The sequence below is a fragment of the Bubalus bubalis genome, chromosome 20 (assembly GCF_019923935.1).
Source record: "Bubalus bubalis isolate 160015118507 breed Murrah chromosome 20, NDDB_SH_1, whole genome shotgun sequence".
NCBI lineage: Eukaryota > Metazoa > Chordata > Mammalia > Artiodactyla > Bovidae > Bubalus > Bubalus bubalis.
Genome location: NC_059176.1, coordinates 24,575,592 through 24,597,390, shown reverse-complemented (window position 1 = coordinate 24,597,390; position 21,799 = coordinate 24,575,592). Strand labels below are relative to the sequence as shown.

The 21,799-nt window shown below is 35.2% G+C and overlaps 1 protein-coding gene across 9 annotated transcripts in view; it reads right to left on the bottom strand.

Moving 5' to 3' along the window:
- The window catches only part of RALGAPA1 (Ral GTPase activating protein catalytic subunit alpha 1), a 207,800-nt gene that overhangs the window by 92,795 nt on the left and 93,206 nt on the right, over positions 1-21,799 (bottom strand). For 6 of the 9 annotated variants that reach the window (XM_025270980.3, XM_025270981.3, XM_025270983.3 and 3 more), the window contains 9 exons: positions 13,872-15,413; positions 11,987-12,111; positions 10,824-11,040; positions 9,377-9,553; positions 6,963-7,115; positions 3,973-4,166; positions 3,635-3,733; positions 2,479-2,634; positions 1,030-1,158 (listed from right to left, as the gene is read on the bottom strand). In XM_025270980.3, coding sequence (XP_025126765.1) covers positions 1,030-1,158; positions 2,479-2,634; positions 3,635-3,733; positions 3,973-4,166; positions 6,963-7,115; positions 9,377-9,553; positions 10,824-11,040; positions 11,987-12,111; positions 13,872-15,413 — 2,792 coding nt within the window. The remainder of the gene's footprint in view (positions 1-1,029; positions 1,159-2,478; positions 2,635-3,634; positions 3,734-3,972; positions 4,167-6,962; positions 7,116-9,376; positions 9,554-10,823; positions 11,041-11,986; positions 12,112-13,871; positions 15,414-21,799) is intronic. The other 3 variants (XM_006043838.4, XM_006043840.4, XM_006043843.4) reach the window with 1 other exon arrangement.

Sequence of the window (21,799 nt, the reverse complement as noted above, 5' to 3'; positions counted from 1 at the left end):
TACGCATTGTAATAGATTGTTCTAATGAGTAGAAGACTCAATGTCTCTGTATTACATCTGTAACAACCTAAGGATGAATAAAGTAACTAGGAATGAAAATGTTCACTGTATCTTCAAGAAACATGCACTAGTCTAGATGAGTTTTATGGTATTATGTACATGATAAAAACACTACCTACACTACTTAATAAAAACAAAATTAAAAATTATGCTTGGACTGAAGACAAAGGTAACTTTTCATCCTTTCTCTTTAGCTATATTAAGCTATTTCTTAAGTATCAGCACTGAATGTTTATTTTTCTTCTTCTGCCTACTTGCATGCCCACGAACCATCAACATCCACCTACTGATACAATGCTTTACTTAACTTACTAAAATACCTACACATTGATGCATGTTTAAGCACACCTAACAAAAATGCTAAAACAAATCTATTAGAAATACAAAACATCTTCTATATACATAAAACAAGAATCTATCTCCAAAAGTGTTTCCTTATGTTAATAAATGCTATAACAGAAGTGATGGAGTATTCTAATTTTCAATAATATAACTCATTTCATATTTAAAACATAATCTAGATTTACGGATACAAGGCCAGAGGCATAATGGAACATGGTAGGCTCACAACCACTATCTCAATTAAAAATCAATTTTACTACAAAAGTGAAAAAAAAAAACAAAACTAGATTAGCTATGGGTTTTCTTTAAAGCTGGACAATAAAATTGGGAATACTTGTTCAGGTATGTGGGGCATAATGGAAGGTACAACTAGAATGCAACTGTAAATAAGAAAGGCAACACCTAATCAAATTACTCTGTAATCTGTCTAGGGATGGGGGAATTAACAAAAGGAAGATGATATGTGTGGGATCTAAAATGAGGCTCAATTCTAATTAAATTATATATTTTCCAGAACATTAACTTGTCATATTTTATCAACAATGGCTCTTCCTTTGTTGCTTGGTTAGTTGCATCTTGGTTAACTGCTGTTTGTTATATTATGAAGGATAGGAAATAAAAACTTACATTGAGAAAAGCTGAAGAAGCCACTCTACCAGCTGCTACAATAAAATCCATAATAAGCATTGTGGCACCAGGCAAACCAAGTGAGAAAAATTGAGGTGAGCAGTGCTTGATGATTGTATTGACAATATCCTTAGGAATAAAGAAAGGAGGAGAAAAAAAAAATTACAATGTAATTCTGAGTATCAGCTAATCAATATCCTTAAATATAGATAAGATATGAAATAATAAAACAAGTAATAACTATAAGTGCTTGCCTAATAGGAAAGACTAATTTTAATTCTTCCATATAATCCATGCTTAGTACATATTTCATCAAAGGAAAGTAAACTTAAAACACTTTTTTTTTTTTAACTGACATCAACCCTGGAGAGTCAGTTAGAAGGCTCTTCACTTCACAGGGTTAAAAATCTAAGGCCCATGTGTTGTAAAACTTAACTGCAGAGTAGTTCCTCCTACCTCCTACTTGCTTCCATGAGATCACTTTGATGTCTGAAGCTGCATGACCTGCTATGTGGCAACTTGGAAAATTCTTTTTTAGAAAAACTGAAGCCCTTTGATGATAGACATCTAGCCTCAAAAATCTAGACTTAGGCATTCTTGAGGGAATATTCTTAACATGGTTATTCATTCATTTTGCCTTTGGAATTTACCATGAAGATGAAGTGCACCAGGTTGTATTACTCAATCCAATTTACCTTAAATGAAGCTCTTTATCCATAATTAAGAGTGTAGGGTAAAACACTAATTATTTCAAAGTAACACAAGAAGTTTTGTCACTTTTCAGAAAGATATATCATCTTTTATATTAATTTAATGCTCCTTAAATGAACTGCAAGTGATGTACTGAGTCTTAGAATAGGAAAAATAACTTCTGATCACTGCATGACTAGCTGAGCAAATCCTAAGTGCCAGCTATGTGTGTGCTTCATCACTCAATCATGTCCAACTCTTTGTGACCCCATGGACTGTAGCCCGCCAGGCTCCTCTATCCATGAGATTTCTCAGGCAAGAATGATGGAGTGGGTTGCCACTTCCTTGTCTAGGGGATCTTCTGACCCAGGGATCAAATTCGCCATCTCCTGTGTCTCCTGCATTGCAGGTGGATTCCTTACCCGTTGAGCTATAGGGGAAGCCCTAAGCATGCGCGTGTGTGTGCTTCGTCATATATTAGGACATTAAAGGAAGATGCTCTCAATGTAAGCAAAGGATGGTTCTTCAAAAACAAACTAGTTGGTATAACACTAGAAGAAACATGCACTTAATAATCAAGTTAATCTCTCAATTACAATAGCTTGTTTTGAAACCATTTTTTCAGGATAAATGATGTTATAAATAGGAGAAATCCATAAATAAATTACTCACATAAAGGAATGCTTTTTAATTCTACACCTTGAAAGTCAAGAGTTAGACAGATTCAAGAATCAAAGATAAAGTCATAAAGCAATTTACCTGATCATTATGAAGTAATCCACAATGCATTATATTGTAGAAATGTGTTAGAAAATCTCTATTTGGAGACACATCTTGTCTTCTTTTCATTGTATTACAAATAAGTTTATAGGCATGTAATTTACCTTGTTTATATTTATCAGTTAACATGGTTGCCTACAATTAAAAGATGTTGTTTTCAATACTCAAAACCAAATACTATTTGTTAAATACTGAAGCAACTGAATACAACAAGGAATATATTTGTTTTCATTTATTCCTGTGTTGGCCCATTTTCTTTACTGAACCAAATATCAGAATTACTAGAATTATCTTTATTACTAAAATTATACAATGTAGGTGTGAATAACTACACACTGTTTCACTTAGGGAAATCACCAAACATATCAAATAATATCTAAAAGAATCAGTTCTTTAAAAGTACATAGCATACTCTGTAACAGAAAATTGAGGTTTACATTTCATTTAAATATAATAACATAATTTTCTATATTCATTTTTATTTCAGTAATAAAAGTGATGCATGCTAAATAATAATTTTGCTAGGTCCACTCCTCTCTATATAACCCCTGCTGCTAAGTCACTTCAGTCGTGTCCGACTCTGTGCGACCCCATAGATGGCAGCCCACCAGGCTCCCCCGTCCCTGGGATTCTCCAGGCAAGAACACCGCAGTGGGTTGCCATTTCCTTGTCCAATGCATGAAAGTGAAAAGTGAAAGGTAAGTCGCTCAGTCGTGTCCGACCCTCAGCGACCCCATGGACTACAGCCTTCCAGGCTCCTCCATCCATGGGATTTTCCAGGCAAGAGTACTGGAGTGGGGTGCCATTGCCTTAATGGCTAGTTAAAAACTAAGTGTTTTACAGGGAACTATATTCAATATCCTGTAATGGAAAAAAAACTGTAATGGAAAACTACATGAAAAAGAATGTGTCACACACATAATTTCTACTGTATAGTAAAGTGATTCAGTTAACACAACATTGTACATCAACTATACTTCAATGAAACAAATTTTTAAAATGCAAAACAAAACACAAAACAAAATTAAGTGTTCTAGAAGACTACACAACAGTCTTTTCTCTCTCAAATGTTTGAGACTACATACTTATTTACTAAATGCAATTTTTAAGTTAATATTTTATATATTAAACTTACCTTAAAAAGCCAAGGTGTAAGAATTCTCAGTGGAGGAATTAAAACCGGTGGAGAAGGGGAGGTCAGGTTATCAGTTGAAATGCCAAGATTATCTCTAATCTGTAATTTTCAAATAAAATACAACAAATCTATGATATGAAAAGTGTTCTCTTTTCTGGTTTACCTTATCTTAAACCTGAGATCTAGTTCCTACCACCAACTATATATTCAATCATGGTTAAGGCATTAGTCTGTAGTAGAGGACTGGGGAGGGAGTGTTATCTTAGGCTTTTTCTATACTTCTTAATACTTTATATTTCTTTCCTTCTCCCTTTTTAGCTTTTGCTTATTTTTTTTACCTTAGCTAGATTCTGCCAAAGTTCACAGAGGTAATCAAAAACTTGAGCATGTATCTCAGGATCCATAATAGCGTTGACATCTCCCAAAATACCCAGCATCCTTCGCCACATGACAGTAGCAACATCAGCATGCCATCCTGTAAGAGTGCCCCCTGCCATCACACTACAACATTCAGATGGAAATTCACTGATTTCTATAGAAAAAAATAATATACAAGTGTCAGTAATTTTTCCAGAGAATTGATCAAAAAAATACATAGGAGTCAAATTAATAATCTTAAATATCTACAAAAGTGAATAAGAGAAATGTCAATATGTCTTAGTGTTATTTTTTCCTGGTAAGGTCAAAACCTCACTAGTTTGTAATTCCTTATTATGACAATATGGGCTTCCCTCATACCTCAGCTGGTAAAGAGTCCGCCTGCAATGCGGAAGACCTGGGTTCGATCCCCGGGTTGGGAAGATCTCCTGGAGAAGGGAAAGGATACCCACTCCAGTATCCTAGCCTAGAGAATTCCATGGACTGTATAGTCCATGGAATCGCAAGGAGTTGGACACAACTGAGCGACTTTCACTTTCACTTATTATGACAATAATTACTTCTTCAATAGTGCTTCTATCTAGATTTACCTAAGGAGAAAATGACACAGATACAAGATGGAGAAATTTATGTTTTGAAATAAGGATCTTATTTATAAGTACGTACTCTCTCTTTCATCTAATAGCTATTTCAAGTTACCTCATCAAATTTAACAGAAAATCTCAGGCTGAAGGCAAATCCTGTAGGAAACAAGTCTTCCTAAGCTTGTTTTTTTGTAATTAAAACTTCTAAAAGAATAACATTTCTGTATTTCACAATTACGTCAGGTCTAGCATCAAAAGTCGGAGAAGGCAATGGCATCCCACTCCAGTACTCTTGCCTGGAGAATCCTAGGGACGGAGGAGCCTGGTTGGCTGCTGTCGATGGGGTCGCACAGAGTCGGACACGACTGAAGCAACTTAGCAACAGCAGCAGCAGCAGCAAAAGGGATTATCACAATGGCATGAAAAAAAACCCATAATCTAAAATCTCTATAATTAAATTTCTTTTGTTTATTAATATTGGCATGATTATATATAAGACCTACAGTTAACCTAGGGTCCTAGTCTCATTTCTGTCACTAATTATGTGATATACTATATAAGTTATTCAATAATCTCTCTAAGACTACAGCTCATCTGTAAAATAGATGGTTTAGGTAGGTATCATTATAGATCTCCTCCAGCTTAAAAAAAGTCATTATCCTATGTAATGTATATAATGGAAAATGTAAAATCATTAGAACGTCAGTGAAGGTTTTTCCTGCTTGATAATATCTCAAAGTACTGATAATCTACAAAGTCATATGTAGTAGACATATATCCTTTATGCTTAATGTTTAACTTTTTCCTCTTTGCATGTAGTGTGCAGTAACTGAGTATACTATTAAAAAGTTACTAAACAACCTTCCATAACAATAAAAACAGGCTTCTAGTGTAAATTCATTAAAATGAAATTTTAAAAAAACACTAATCATCACTGTTAACATCTTCTCTGTTCTACAGAACCTTCATAATATAGTGATAAATCAACCGATTTATAACTATGAAGAATATAATTGGAACAACTGAGGATAACTGACTATAGACTAAAATTGTAGTAATACATCAATGTTAAATATCCTGAATGTGGCCCTTATGATTTTTCAGGAAGTGTATACTTATTCTTAGGACACAGTTGCTGAAGTGTTTAGATGTAAAGAGTCTAATACTTGCTCTTTCATGGCTCAGAAAAAAAAGCGCAGGTACGGTGGTGGGTGGGTTACAGTGGGGGGGGGGTGATGGGTGGGTGTGGGTGTGGGTGTGGGTGTGGGTGGGTGTGTGTGTGTACACACAGAAAAAGATACAGTGGTAAAATATTAACAACTGGTAAATTTATCTGAAAGATTTATGGGCATTCATTTTATTACTCTTGCAACTTTTCTATCAGTTTGAAATTTTTTCCAAATGTGGGAAAAATTGAAAATAAAAACCAAAAAGCCAAAAAACTGCAGGCCAAGAGGAAAGAAAAGGTCAGAAATAATCTGTTAATACAAACCAGAAAATGAGGGCTATGTAATTATAGGGTAATTGGGAATTAAGAGTATGAGTACCTTAAAAAAAGCAGGGGGGTGGGGGAGTGGGGAAAGGAGGAAGCAGGGAGGTGGGGAGTGAGAAGAGGAAGCAGGGAGGTGAGGATGGGGAGAGGAGGAAGCAGGGAGGTGGGGAGTGAGGAGAAGAGGAAGCAGGGAGGTGAGGATGGGGAGAGGAGGAAGCAGGGAGGTGGAGATAAGAAGAAGAGGAAGCACAGAGGAGGGGAATGGGGAGAGGAGGAAGCAGGGAGGTGGGGATGGGGAGAAGAAGAAGCAGGGAGGTGGGGATGGGGAGAGGAGGAAGCAGGGAGTGGGGGACTGGGGAGAGGGAGAAGTCATGTGGTTTTAAATTTCTTCCTTTGGCCAAAGAGTAAATTTGCTGCACCACCAATTAAAACTAGTATTTTATATTATTCATTATAAATATTTTATCAACTGTGTCCTTAGAAAAAGTTTTTAGCATATTCCCAAAATGATTTTTTATCCTGATGCTTGTTACTTCATATAGGGCACAGCAAAAATAACTTTTTATTAACTTCCAGTTTCTAAGGCGTCCCAGTCACTTTTAAACATTTGCTTAAGCATAAAAATACTTCACTTGGACTGCCTACTTTATAATAAAATATCAAATAACAAAAATCAGCATGTAAATATCTTTAAGGGCAGGGAAAAAATGTTACAGCAATAAATTTCCCAAAGACAGAACAGTTCAAGACTTATAATAATACTTATATAACATATATAAAATACATAATCAAATTTAAGATGCATTATTCAAAATCTCCTGACACTAATGCCCCCAAAAGAATAAATGGCAAAGATCTAATTTTTAAATATTGCCTAGGTCATCTGGTGTCTGAAGAACAGAGTGGTGGAGCTTCTCATCGAGCTGTAGATCCTTCTGTTCCATGTGGTCTATATTTAGTGTGGAAGGAGACGGTGTCTGTGACCTGGATCCCAGAGCTGAATGGACTGGAGAGGCACTTTCTGAACCTGTAAATGTAATTTCATAAAATTACCATAAGGAGTATATTTAATACCCTCAACCTAAGATGTAATGCTTAAAAGCCCAATAAAACACAAACTGAAAATATCAAAAGATAAAATAGATTATAAACTGGGTGAAGAATTCAATAAAATGATACTGTACAAGATTCATATCTAGCAGTCACATTCCATGTCTACCTTGGGACTAGTGTGGAATGAGAACTGGATTAGCAGTTACTACTAACAGGGACCATCAGTGAAAGCAAGAATGTCTACTCCCATTCCCGGTCCAGCTACAGAAACTCTGGTACCCACCACTACTTTATTTCATTTACTTCAGGCTTGACGCGATTCAGGAGAAGAGAAACTTCCTTATTGCTATATGCCACTACCACTGCTAGCTTCAACATTTTTCATTTAAAAGCATATTTTTGAGAGCCAGATATGGTTTTGCAAATATAAGCGTTTAATTTTTTTTTAATTGCTGAGTACAATTTCAATGAATACTGAATGAATGAATACATTACAATTTGATAATTTATTCACTGCTGCTGCTGCTAAGTCGCTTCAGTCGTGTCCGACTCTGTGCGACCCCATAGACAGCAGCCCACCAGGCTCCCCTGTCCCTGGGATTCTCCAGGCAAGAACACTGGAGTGGGTTGCCATTTCCTTCTCCAATACATGAAAGTGAAAAAATAAAGTGAAGTCGCTCAGTCGTGTCCAACTCCTAGCGACCCCATGGACTGCAGCCCACCAGGCCCCTCTGTCCATGGGATTTTCCAGGCAAGAGTACTGGAGTGGGTAATTTATTCACTAGTTAATGGATATCTGGACTATTTTCAATTTAGCTTCTATGAATAATGCTGTTATGAATGTTCACATACAAACAACTGAAATAAATACCTAGGGATGCTCATATAGTAAACGTATTGTTTAATTTTAAAAGACACTACCATGCTTTTGCAGTGGCCATATCACTTTGCACTTCAATTAGTAATGTATTTGCAGGTGCTTCACACTCTCTTTAACACTGGTACTGTCAGGGTTTTTTTTTTTTTAACTTGAACTGATTTATTATGTGTATAGGGGTATCTCATGGATTTTATTTATATTCCCTGATTACTAGTAATGTTGAGTATCTTCTCATCTAAATTTATGTTTCAGGACAACTAAAGTAAAAGGTATTATTGTAAAATAAGAACTTTTTCTAGTATTTCTCGTTCAGTAGTAATTTAAATTCTCCAACAATCAAACTGTGGATCCAACCTAACTGGCTCCTGTCTTCCACTCAGCCCTCATTCTGCAGTGGGCAGATATTTCACCTATCATCCATCAAAAGGGCATCAAACTACAGTGGGAACCAGAGTGAATTTGGATAAGACAGTGGAACTCTTGAATATGGGTCACAGGCTGCTCAGGCTTCCTCTGGTCATGGTACTACTCTTGGAATAAAGTGACACCTTTCATGACTCAATTTCTTGGACCCCACGTGTCATATGATTGTCAGGTTTAACCACACATAAAAAGTTGCTGAAATTCATAATTGGCTGTATAAATACAGAGTATTAGTACAAACAGTTTCTTTTTGGCGGTGTGGTTTATCTTTTCAATAATATTTTACCAAAGAAATCTACAAAAATCTAGGCTAATTCTGAAAATCAATGAAAAAGATAAAGTGCAGTGCCCCTTAACATTTTCTGGTTATTCATTTAAAAATTGCTGCAAGAAATGCTCTGGTACAAACATCTATAAAATTTTGCACATGATATTAAGAGTTCATAGAGTTCCCCAAAGCTTATCCATGTGGACTCCAGGTTAAGCGACTCTTAAAATAAAATAATGTTTTTCTTTTTTTTCTCTCCATTGTTACATAAAGATGAGTGGAAAAAAAAATAACACTTAAATATGGCACCCCACTCCAGTACTCTTGCCTGGAAAATCCCATGGAAGGAGGAGCCTGGAAGGCTGCAGGCCATGGGGTCGCTAAGAGTCGGACACGACTGAGCGACTTCACTTTACGTTCCACTTTCATGCATTGGAGAAGGAAATGGCAACCCACTCCAGTGTTCTTGCCTGGAGAATCCCAGGGACGGGGCAGCCTGCTGGGCTGCCGTCTCTCGGGTGACACAGAGTCGGACACGACTGAAGTGACTTAGCAGTAGCAGTAATAAGTAATAAATAAAATCTATCAAATAAAAGCCTGCAAAAGTTCTTTGGTGGCTTAAAAAAAATGCATTTAAGGAATACATTCCCTTGAGTAACTTTACCAGTAACCGTTGCAACATCAGTACAGAAAGCTTGTTGATTAAGACTGCTTGTTTCCGAGTCGATGTGTAGTGTGGTTAGACTAGCCACCTCTTGCTCTTCAGCACTCTGATAATGGCCAGAACCTGAATCCATGTCAGCAGAGGATGCATTCCCAGTATCCGCTCCAAAACCAAAATCTACAGGAAGAAGACATGCTAGTGAACAGACATTCTGATTACATGACAAAAATATTTACAAAAGAGACAGAGCTACTTTGTCAAATAATTAAATATGAACATCCCCCCTAAATCTACTTCATATTTACATACTGTTCAGGCAAGTATAAACAATGTTAACACTTTGAGGTTTATAATTAGAAACAAATTTTTAAAGATCTTCAGTCTATTATTAACAAAAATAATGATAAAAGGACAGAAACACAATCATCACTATTCTTATCCATGTTTTCTTGTAGATGGAAATATAGCTAACTGCTTTTCAAGTTTTAGAATCTCTAGAACAGTGATATGTATCATAAAAATGGCACATATGTGGAAAAGTAATTTTTCTCTTAAAACTCATTTCCAGTCCAAGATTAAAGTAGTATATAATCCATGAGGGCAAGAAATATAATTCTCCAATGAATCTCCCAGCTCTTCATAAACTTAGTTCCCAAGATTTTGACTTTCTTTTTTTAAATGTTGGTATCCTTCACTGACTGCCAAGTACAATACAGAATTATAGCAGAAAAGCTATGTGGTAGTTAAACAGCACCAAGTAACATCACTGATGTCACTTTAACATGAAATGATTATTCAAGTAAGGTTCTGGGTAATATAACATTGAATGTAACTGTACTGAACATACTGAAGCCTTGCCCGTAACTAGATGTTAAGTGGTAGTCACTCAGTCGTGTCTGACTTTTTGCGACCCCAGGGACTAGAGCCCACCTGGCTCTTCTGTCCGCGGGATTCTCCAGGCAAAAATACTAGAGTGGGTGGCCATTCCCTTCTCCAGATCTTCTCAGTCCAGCGATCGAACCCGGGTCTTCTGCATTGCAGACAGATTTTTTTTACTGTCTGAGACACCAGGGAAGCCCCCGACTAGACAGTGGTCCCCCCAAATGACCGCATGAAATAGTCCCTCTCATAAGCATGACTGTCCCTTATTCTAACACCAAGTCCATCCTAATTTTTCCCTCTTCTATGTTTCTGGTCTTAAGATACCATTTGTTTTATGAAAGAAAAGTATTTTTTTTTTTAATGTCTTTAGTTGGCAAAACAAAGTAGTCTCAACTTGAAGTGATTCCCCAAAAATCCTTACAGTTTCACTGAAAATGAAATCAAAATACATATATAGGAACCAACATTAGAGAGGAAGGTGATGGTATATAATCTATAAGTCAGTCTCGAACAGAAAACAAGTTAACAAAAAACCATATTGCTCAAGCAGTAAAAAGATACTTGCTGTCAAATTTTCGGCCATCATATTGGAAAGCGCTGAAAGAATCCGAATGACTATCTGAGCTGATAAGATCACTGCTCCCTGCACTGGCAGGAGAAGTCCATTCTGAGGGTACACCTGGGTCATCAATAGGACGCATTTGGTTTTGCTTATTTAGAATATCAGGAAGGTCTTTGGGAATTTCGAGGCTACCTGGACTACTTCCTCTTCGTGTCATAGTCTAAAAGAAAAATTTTACCATTAAAAAAATTGTTTTTAATTCTCATGAAGCATCTGAAATCTTTAGTTTCCAAGATAATCATCACAATAAATACTGAAATTTAGGGCATGAAGTGGGGGGGGAGGGACACTAACTGAAGAGCCTACGTTAACGGTATGGAACCAGAGCCTGAAGCACTGCTGGTCTGCCTAAATCAAATAGTCAAATATCATACAGTGCTGGGCCTGAGACTCTGAAGACCTAAAAGGATCCATGGAGTGAATATTAAGAAATTCAAACGGAAAAAACAGAGGCCAATGGAAGAGGAAATTCCCTGGTGGTCCAGTGGTTAGGACTTCAGGATTCCACTGCAGGGGGCCCAGATTCCATCCCTGGTTGGCGAACTAAGATCCTGCCAACTGTGCGGTGCAGCCAAAATAAAGAAAAATTTAAGAAGAAAGGAAAATGTAATGGAGCTGCAGACTTTCTGAAGACAGCGGAAATCCAAGTGAAATAGTTTTCTTTTTTAGAAAAGCAACTCCACATGTTTATTTATATAATTTCACATAATTTATATTTAAAATTGTGGGAATTGGGCCAGAAGACCTCTACTGTTATCTTTCCTGCTGAGGGCTGGCAGCAGGCCTCAGAGCACCCTAAGAGCAAAGATGAAAAACAAAGAGCTAGCAAGGTAGTGGCTTATAATGCAGTAGCTGAGCAAACAGGTATACCAGTCTTTCACTCTGGTCAAAACTAAAAGGCTGCTTGTTTTATGTCTTTGGATAAAGAATATTATAAAAATATAATTTAAAAATCTTAATTTAAAAAAAAGGCCTAAATTTGGGGTGAAGGCTGATTGGAATAAAATTATTCACATGTGTATCACACACATATATATGTAAAAGGTATGTATCTTTTAGTTTCTCTACCCTCCTCTCTAAAAACGAATAAATAAAATAACACTTACTGAGGCATTACCACTTCGAAGTCGCTCTGCTATAAACTCATCCATCAGATCAGGAACATTAGCATTGCTGCTGCCAATATCACTATTAAGAGGGGGCAGTTTTGTGCTCATGTCCTCTTTATTGACTAAAAACAAATAAACAACTATATATAGTGAGTAAAGACTTAACTACATTTCCTAAATTTAAAACAAACAAAAACAGCCACAACAAATTACCTATGCCATATCAATTATTTGCCAAACATGCATCTAAGAGTAATTTTTCTCCTTTTAGATTTAAGAATTAGTAAATTGATATGTACTTTATTTAACTAAGCAGATGTTAGTCAATCTTCAGTACAACCTTAAACAGCAAGAAAGCTTACAGATAAGCACTAGTTGGGAGTTAGGTTAATATTGTCTATAAAGAAACTGGTATATTTTTCTTTCTTCCTGTCTCTATGCTTCTATTTGGAGCTTCAATAATTTAGAAATCCATCTTCCCCAAAGAATATTTACAAGGAATATATCCCCTGAATTTTAAGTTAAGATATTAATAAGTTAAAATTCTTTGATCTTGACATAATGTTGTTTCTGTTCACTACACTACAAAATCTAATTTTATTGTTCGAAGAAAAAAGATTTTCACAAAGGTTTTTCTATTAAAAAAAACAATAGCTATTTTGAATTTTTTAAGACTATACTGTGATTTACATTAACATGGACGTTTTAAAACTTGGGAAAACTGACAGAAAGTAAGATTTTTACTTATTTCACTATTATGCCATTGAAAAGGAGATTTCTCCACAACCAAAGGAACTCAACACTGTTAATATTCCTAATGAACTTCAAAGCATTTCAGGTTAAGAAAATATACTGGTCAGGAACTTACTGTGAAATACCATTATCTTTATACTACTTGGCCAGGCTTTGCTAAGCTGTCAAATACTGCCCTCAAGTGGCATTAATGGCTCAGTGCAAGATGCAGCGTTCTGTTAATCATGCTAACAAAACCATGTTAAACAAATAAAATCAAAACCTACCTTACTGCTGAAAGTTAATTTTCTATAACTGTACAGTTATTTTAAATTTGAATCAAGATAAAACAGTTACCATAATCTTGCTTTCTGTAATCTGTCCATAGAGGTTCCATATCTAAATCATGATTGGCTATCATGAAACCTTTATGCACATCTAAAATCTCAGAAAAAAGAAAGTAATGATAAGTGTTTTAAGGATATTACTTGCATTCTATACAAATGAATGCAAAACTAAAAAGCCTACAGCTTATTTGGAAATGGAGTACATGAAAGTAATGAAGCACACCTTGAGGTTTAAGACATAATTTCCTCTTCAATAACAATTAACTAAAAATGTTGGTGTTCATTTGTAGGACCCTGATTTCCATTATGTTATATAATGTCAAAATAATTTTCTACAAGAAAAAATAAAACTAAATAAATCAGCAGTAAAAATAAATGAAACCAATTATTAAGAGCTGGGATCCTTTTAAGAGCTGGGATCCTTTTAAATGTAAACTATTGGGGGAGCAAGGGAGAAAGTATTCCAACTCCTCAGTAAACTTAATTTCAAGTTCATGTAGTAAACACTAAAAACATTTGATTTGGATAGCCTTTGGAAGGTCATTAAATTTTCCTGTATCCCCTCTTCTCTATCTTGTTCAGCAGCAAAGAGGTTTAACTAAATGCTTTATAAGGGAAATTAGTAATTTAAATAAACATTTTATGCTGGGAAAAATACAGCTGGGGAAAGGCGCATGCATAACCAAACAGAGAGAAAGCAGTGACCATCCCAAAGCTTTTTGATTGCTTATAGCTTGCTTCAGTTGCATTAAGCCAAACTGGTGCTGTCTTCTCCTTTTGCGCTCTGCACAGTTAGTGCTCACCTGCAGCTTTCCTTCCAAAATAGCCCATTACATGACTGTACAGATCCCTCAGTGGAGCCTCTGGTGGCATTCTGTTCTGCCTCTGTGGGGAAACATTTGCCTTCGGCTTCGAAAGAGCATGGACAACAGTTTTATAAACGCCACCCAGGGAGCCCTGCGGTAGTCCTGCCTCGTGACTTGATGACTTAATAGTACTACGACTACCTAACTGATTAGTTGCAATTCCTTCTTTTTGTAATATGGCGGTGGGAATCTCTGTTGTTTCCTTAATTGTTTCATTGCTTGCTGATGCTGCACTAATTGTATCTAGAGGCCTGTACACACCAGGTTTTACTAGCTCTGCAGCACTGTTGGAGCTGGTGTGGGGGTTGCTGATGTTGCTATTACTACCGCTAAAGCCACTGAGCTTCCGCAGTCTCATCTTCCATGGAGCCTCTTTGTTTTCCAGAGGATTATAAAACTGAACTGACTCAGTAGAAGGTCTAAAAGTAACATGAACACTATTTCGCTTTTTAGTAGCAATTTTCATGATTTTGGCTCTGTGAGTTACTGTTTCAGACAAGCTCCTTTTAGTTGGAGAAAGCTTGCTAGTGCTTGTAACATGAGGCATTCTACGGTTAACAGGTGCTTTTAGTGTAGTTTTCTTGGCATGCAAAACATGTGGGACAGTGATTTTTTCATTAATTTGCACACCCTTAACCTTTTCAGCTAGTGTTATATCTATACAGGCATCTAATTCTGTGGCTGTTTGTCTATACAGATGTTTTCTCTTTTCTTTATCACAAGGGCTACCTGAACTAGGTTCCGATGACTGTTTATCATTGTTTAGTTGTTTACATTTTTCAGAAGTTTTTGTTTTCATAAAGCTGTCTAACTGGTTGGGTGCACTAATATTTGTGAAGACAGCGGAGTTTGGTTCTTTTTGAAACTGTATGTTTTCAAGAGTTCCAACAAAAGAGGTGGTATTTTCTGATTTACTTTCCTGGTCTATGTACTCTAATTTATCTGAGGATGATCTTTCATCCTTATTTACTGCAACAGAGATCACTTCCTGTGAAGCTGCATCTTTATCTAACTCGTTTTTACTGTGACTTTCTTGGGTTTCCTTAAAATATTCTTTCAGGGAGGAAAGAAGATCATCATCTCCTTCAAGGTCAATGTACTGGATTTGTTCAAAAGCTGAATCTGCAAGGTCTACTGGATCTATTAAGTGACAGAGATGGTCATATATGCTATCACCAACTTCCAGAGAAGACTCTCTACTATGAGTATCAGTGATGTGGCTCTCAGTGGATCTAGTTATTGAAGAAGCCTCTGTGGAACTCTGCAAGCTTGGTGCATGACGGGATGAACTGTCAATGACAGGCACTGCACCTTTGGCTCGTTCAACAGTGAATGGTTCCAAGATGTCAGAAGTGCTGCTACTTCGAGGCAATGGCTGCTCCTCATTCAAAGCACCAAAAACTTCATTTCCAGTGTCTTCACTTTGCGAAAAATGTCTGACTCTAGTTGGACGAGGAAGTATTTGAGCATCATCAATATCTGTAAAAAAAAGAAAGAAAGAAAGAAAAATTATAGAGTAGAAACTATACAAATACAAAAAAATAAGTATTAATTTCAACCATTTTCTAAGCATATGCTTAAAAATAAAAAATTTTGAGTTTTTTTGTAAGCTCAATGAAAGAAAATCTACAAATTTGTTTTTAAATAATGATGGGCACAAGCCAATATAGCATGTAGTATAAATGAATTAGAAAACTACCAGAATACATTTAAAAATGTTAACATGCATAGAACAAACAGTGAGGTGATGAAACATTTGGAAGTGCAGTTAAAGATAGAGCTGTGCCAATAAATCAAGCAATTCAAACTTGCTATTCAATTTTTCCTAATAAAGTTTCAGGCAGAAAAAAGTAGATCTTAACACAAAAAAGCTCATCTTAGTATCCCACTACAGAAACTCCATAGGGTCTCATAAATTCCTCTGTTTCCTTCCTTACCAGGCAAGAAACATCACCTTTTCTTCAAATTTTGCTTATTTGACCACTTACAACACTTGGAAATCCCTATCCTCTTTCTAAAGTTCTCTTTGTCAGGAAACTAGTTATCTGTTCTACTGAGGTATTTTACTTTATTTTATTACACTATTAAAATCTATTTACCCCTACCCTGCAAAATCTATTCACCCTATCAAATAAAATTAATACACTGCTAAAAAAAATTCTACTTTTTCATGTTTGACACAAACAGCATTAATTTACTAGGAAGCAATCTCCTCTGCCAAACACTGGCCCACTCCATTAGGTAACCACGGAACCCTAAAAACTGCGCCTACAGCTTCTTACATTTCTTTTAAAAATTACAGATTTGAGAGTCAAAATGGACATTATAGATTATTTAACTCTCCTACTGAACAAACTGAGTCATAAAGAGAGGAAACCACTTCTCAAGTTTGAGAAGCAGGCTTAGTGTTCTATGTCAATACATTGTTTTTAGTGCCTGAAGTGCTAAGTGTATGATAAATTCTCAAAAATATGTATAGAATTGAAAATCACAATATGAAATACTATTTAATTGTAGAGATATATACAAATTAAAACATTTACTACTGATAAAATGTCATGTCTACAAAAACATCTTGGCATTTTACTAAAAGACACGTTCAGAAAAATACCATGAAAAAGGGACAAAGAGTCAAAAAGTCTGATATTGGTACTCATTAGGCTTGTAATGCATAGATTAAAAGTAACAGAACTGTAACTGATGAAAATGAGAAGATTTAGATCCAGAGAAAACAGTTACTTGTCCAAGATCACAGATATATTTACTGAAATGGTACAAGATCTAAAACTTAGGTTTTCTTACTCTAGACTCTGAGAAGTAAGTTTTCTCATTTATAAAATGGGGACAGTAATTGAAAATATTCTCGTGGATCTATGTGAGGGATGAAGAGAGGCTGGTACCTCTGCTATTTCACTCATATCACTTTCTTTGTATGAGATCCAAAAGGAGCCACCTTATACTAAATTCAAATCAAGAGCAGTTTGTGATATACTAAAATTGCACTATATTCCTGAAGATATACACTGAGACTCCCAATACATGTCAAATATAAACTATCTCCTACCTGAAGATACACACTGAGACTCCCAATACATGTCAAACATAAACTATCTCCTAAAGTTGAAACAACTGTTTATCATTAAGTTGAGGAGAATACTTTAAAAAAATGTTAGCTTTCTTCTTCATACACTTTACTTACAAATTCTTCTAAATGAAAAACAAAGCATTTCCGCAGAAACTCTATGCATATATTGTAATACTGTAGCAGATAAGTAATGCATATTTGTGCATCTTGACAAACGCGAAGTATTTTTGGTTTGTGTCCCATAATAGGTCATACGAATCTCTGCCAAGAGATTATATTCACCATGCACTCCAGTTTCTTCCCACAAAATATTCTAAAAGGGCTCAACAAAGAATACAGATTACATAACTTTTCTATAAAAATTAAGAATTTTATAGTAATTATTTTTTTAGCTGCAAATTTAAAATCAAGATATTAAAACCTTTATTAAAATCTAATGCTATGAGACTAGAAAATATATGAACTTCAGGAAAAAAGCTGAATATTAGTATTAATGTTTAGTTCCCTTTATTGATAATCTCATACTTTTTCCATTCTAAAGAAACCAATAAAGATTACTGTGAAGTTCTGTTTTTAGGCATTTCCTCCCAAATCCAGTCTTCATGTTGCATGTTAGGAAATTTAGCCATTATTTCAGCTTGTTTTTCCCCTAAACTTTTGTTAGTACATATGAATATCTAAAAAACGTTCAAGTCTAAGAGGGCAAGGGCTTTGAAGAAAATGAAAATATTTTTGTAACAATAATGTACGGTTAGTAAATCTAAGTTTCAACAAAAAAGCTTTCTGAAAGTTTTAAGTTTTAAAATACAGTTCTTACCCGGGCATATAACATTAATGCTAATCGCATAAAATCAAAGAAGAAAGTAACTGCCGAGAGGAAATCAAAATCAGCACTTGAAATTAAGCAAAACTGACTCTAACAAGGTTTAAAGTTTAAAGAAATAAACCTGAACCTTATTGAAGATAATGTCTAAATGACAGCTCAATCATACACAGCTGTCCTGTATTCGTTGGGGACTGGTGTCCAGAAGCCCCTGTGGAAACTAAAATCCACAGACACTCAAGTTTCTTATATAAAATGGACAAGTACAATAAATACAGTTGGCTATCCAAACCAACAGGTTTACTTGTACTCAACCAACCTTGGATATGAAGGACCGACTGTATAGTCCTTCCTACATGCACTGTTCTAAGTATCTTACGTATATTAACTCATTTAATCCTCACAATAGCCTCATGAATTAGGTGTATTATCCCCATTTTACACATGAAGAAACTGTAAGACTTGCCTGAGGATACACAGCTAGAAGGTGGAGAGCTGGGATTTGAAGGAAGGCAAAAATTAGTTCAGGTTCTTATCTCCTGAATACATATATTATGTATTCATGAAATAATTAAAAATTACTATTAATACATTATAAATCATTTATTTCCATAAAGCTAAGAATCTTAGGAATCAAAACTTAGGTCAACTACAAGTATTAGTAAATTATACAGAAAAACACAACGGATAAACTTTGTATTGGATTGCTGAAAATAATGGTACTAACAGGTTAAAACAGACATGGCCTTTAAAACTACTTAATTACGCTGCTTACATTTTACTTGAACAAGTGTCTAATTAAACTAGTTCAATCTAAAGACTAACTAACCAATGACCGAACAAAACAAGAAAAAAGTTTATTAATAAACTTAAAAAAATAAGTGAACATTTGAGAAAATGCTTCCTTATAGAGCCTAAAAAGTATTTGAAATGTCAAGTTTCATCTCTGGATTTGCTTAATGATGTTTTACCATTAAAGTGTTGGAAATCATCTATGGATTAAAACATAGTTTTTTCTGAATGTTGTGTTTCAAAAAAGTTTTCTTTGATATTTTGAAAAGATAAGCTGTAGATGAAAGTGTAATATTAGCTTGTAACATGTAAAAAAAACAAAAAACTATTTTCACTGAAATTTACCATTTTTCAGGATTTTCTTTTTATATTAACATGACCATATCCCCATTGTCTGAAATAGCTCTTGTCACATAGTAGGGGCTCAATAAAACTGGTAGAAGGGAAGCATATTTTTTATATTAAAAACTGCTGCTGCTGCAGTCGCTTCAGTCGTGTCCGACTCTGTGCGACCCCATAGACAGCAGCCCATCAGGCTACCCTGTCCCTGGGATTCTCCAGGCAAGAACACTGGAGTGGGTTGCCATTTCCTTCTCCAATACATGAAAGTGAAAAGTGAAAGTGAAGTCGCTCAGTCGTGTCTGACTCTTAGTGACCCCATGGACTGTAACCCATCAGTCTCCTCCATCCATGGGATTTTCCAGGCAAGAGTACTGGAGTGGGGTGCCATTGCCTTCTCCAATATTAAAAAACTAGAAGCTGCTAACTTAATTTATAATACTAAGATACTACTGGAAAATTTTAATAATCTCTAAAATGAGGTACAGAAAAAAGTACCCAAATCCCTTTTACCAAAGCTAAATTCTATTCCCAGTTAATCACAAACAGTAGCTATGAGTGGCAATATTTTTATAGCTCTTGAATTCATAAAATCATTTATATTAATATATGTAGAAACTGATGTTATTTAGAGGCTCAAGGTTTTGGTTTTTTATTTGAATTACTGAAGGAAAAGACAATGTTCCCTTATGTAATTAAAAAAAAATTCTTTTTTTTTTTTTGCCTATTTGGGCTATAATGAAAATGTACCTTCAAGGTAAGTTAAGAATTATTATTAGTAGAGGCTAGCAAAAACTCTACATCTTTTTAAGACTAGATATTCACTTTGTAGGTAATTCAAAGCAGTATCCACATCATTAAAATCATATGAAAAGACTGAAAAGCAATAAACCAAGCCAAAATAATTAATTTTAGACTACTAAAATTTAAAATACTAAACTATCATCTACTCTTACCCTTTTAATATTGTTTCCTTGACTCAAATTCTGGAAATAGATAAATTACCAATACATTTTTTATAAGAAAATGATACAGATTTAGTATTTGTTTACAAACATGTTAAATAATACCATGTTTAAGTTAGCTTCAAATTTTTCTTGAGATGTACTTTTAAAAGAATTAACACAAATTATTTCAGTGAAAAAAATTCTAGTGTAATTTAGAATTACACTAGAATCTGCTGGTGTTCTAGGTGCAAAAAATTATAGAAAATTACTATCACATATGGGTGAGAAGGAATAAATTTCTTTGTGCAAAGAAGGGTCTACCTGTTTGATTAGATAGGAAATTACTCTCCTGATTAGGCAGATCTTAGGAACAAGATGGGGCATGAGACATACCATCTTCTTTCTCCTGATACTCAGAAAGTAAAAGTTGAAAGATCAAAAACATTTTGCTCTACAGTGCTCAATTCAAATAATGAAGTACTGCTAATAACCTTAGCAGTCTATGTAACATGGTTTAGACAGCCTAGAATTTAACAGCATCAAATGTGGCAAACAAATTAGCAGTTTTGAGAACTGGGAATAAAGTGGGCCTGTAAACAATTTCAGACTGGGACAGTACTTAATTAGAAAATAGCAACAACAGTTGCAAAAGTCAATTGCCTACCATGCTTATGTTCTTTTACATGCCTTCTATCATGAAAGTATTATTTTTGGCAGTGAAAGCTAATTTACTTAAGAAAAATTATTGAGATTTCTGACTTCTCTTGCTTTTTTCAGGAAAATAAAGACTGTTAGACTGGGCTACCATATATGTAAAAGTACAATCTGGTGGTATAGGAGACACGACAGGGAAAATGTGCCTGCCCAGACACCAGCCCTACCTGCAGAGCTTTAAGAAATAAAGTAAGATCTCCTGAAACCCCCAGGATATTATATCAAAACCAAAGACAGACACAAGTCTGGGAAGAAACATTTGTTCAACATAAGATGAGTTCAATGTTAAGAACTCATGTCACTGACTGTGTCAATGCCGTTGAAATAGTTCCTGGAGCTTAAGAAAAACTCTCCAAGGATATTCAGCGACTCAATTAGTTTAGTCTATCTATATAAAGTTATACCATATAGAATCACATTTACAACAATGTAGACTGAACAGTCATCTAACCCAGAATACTGGAGGAGAAAAAAGGGCTAGATAACAATACAGTACACTGAAAACTGACAGTTCATTCTTAGAAATCATAGTATGTTAAACAAATATAAAAGAATTAAAAGGAGTGTCTTTTTGCCATGTAAGTATTCAAGAGTATCAGGTAAATATTTTTCTGGAAAATTATACTTCTAACCAAAAGCTAGAGTGATTGTCTATGGGATAGTTTCATTGTCTTACTGGTAAAGCAGTTATAGAAACCTCAACTCTTGTTCTTAAGATGATGCACCCAGGAAATATTTATTATGAGTTCAACTAAGCCTGCTTACATCAGGGGGACAGATTAAACTATGAAAAACATAGTTCACTTGCCTTTTTAGCTTTCACTTATGTACCTCCTTTTGGTTTCAGAAAAATCTCTGATCTTACCAGGATTAGGGATGGTGGAAGGGACCTTCATGAACTTGAAATAACATTATTAATAAAAATGCACCTTCTCTCGCATAAGCCTACAGTTCATTAGGAACTAAAAGGGTACAAAGATAGGTTGTTAAAAAATAAAAATCAGTAACCTCACCAAAAGTCACAATATGAAGGAAACACTCCTAAGAAAATGATAGGAAAGCACCCAAGATGCACAAGTAACTTTCTTTAAGCCAGCACATTTTGCATAAGTACAGCTGACTCTTGAGCAGGGCTCTGAGCTGTGCTGAGCTGTATCCGACTCTT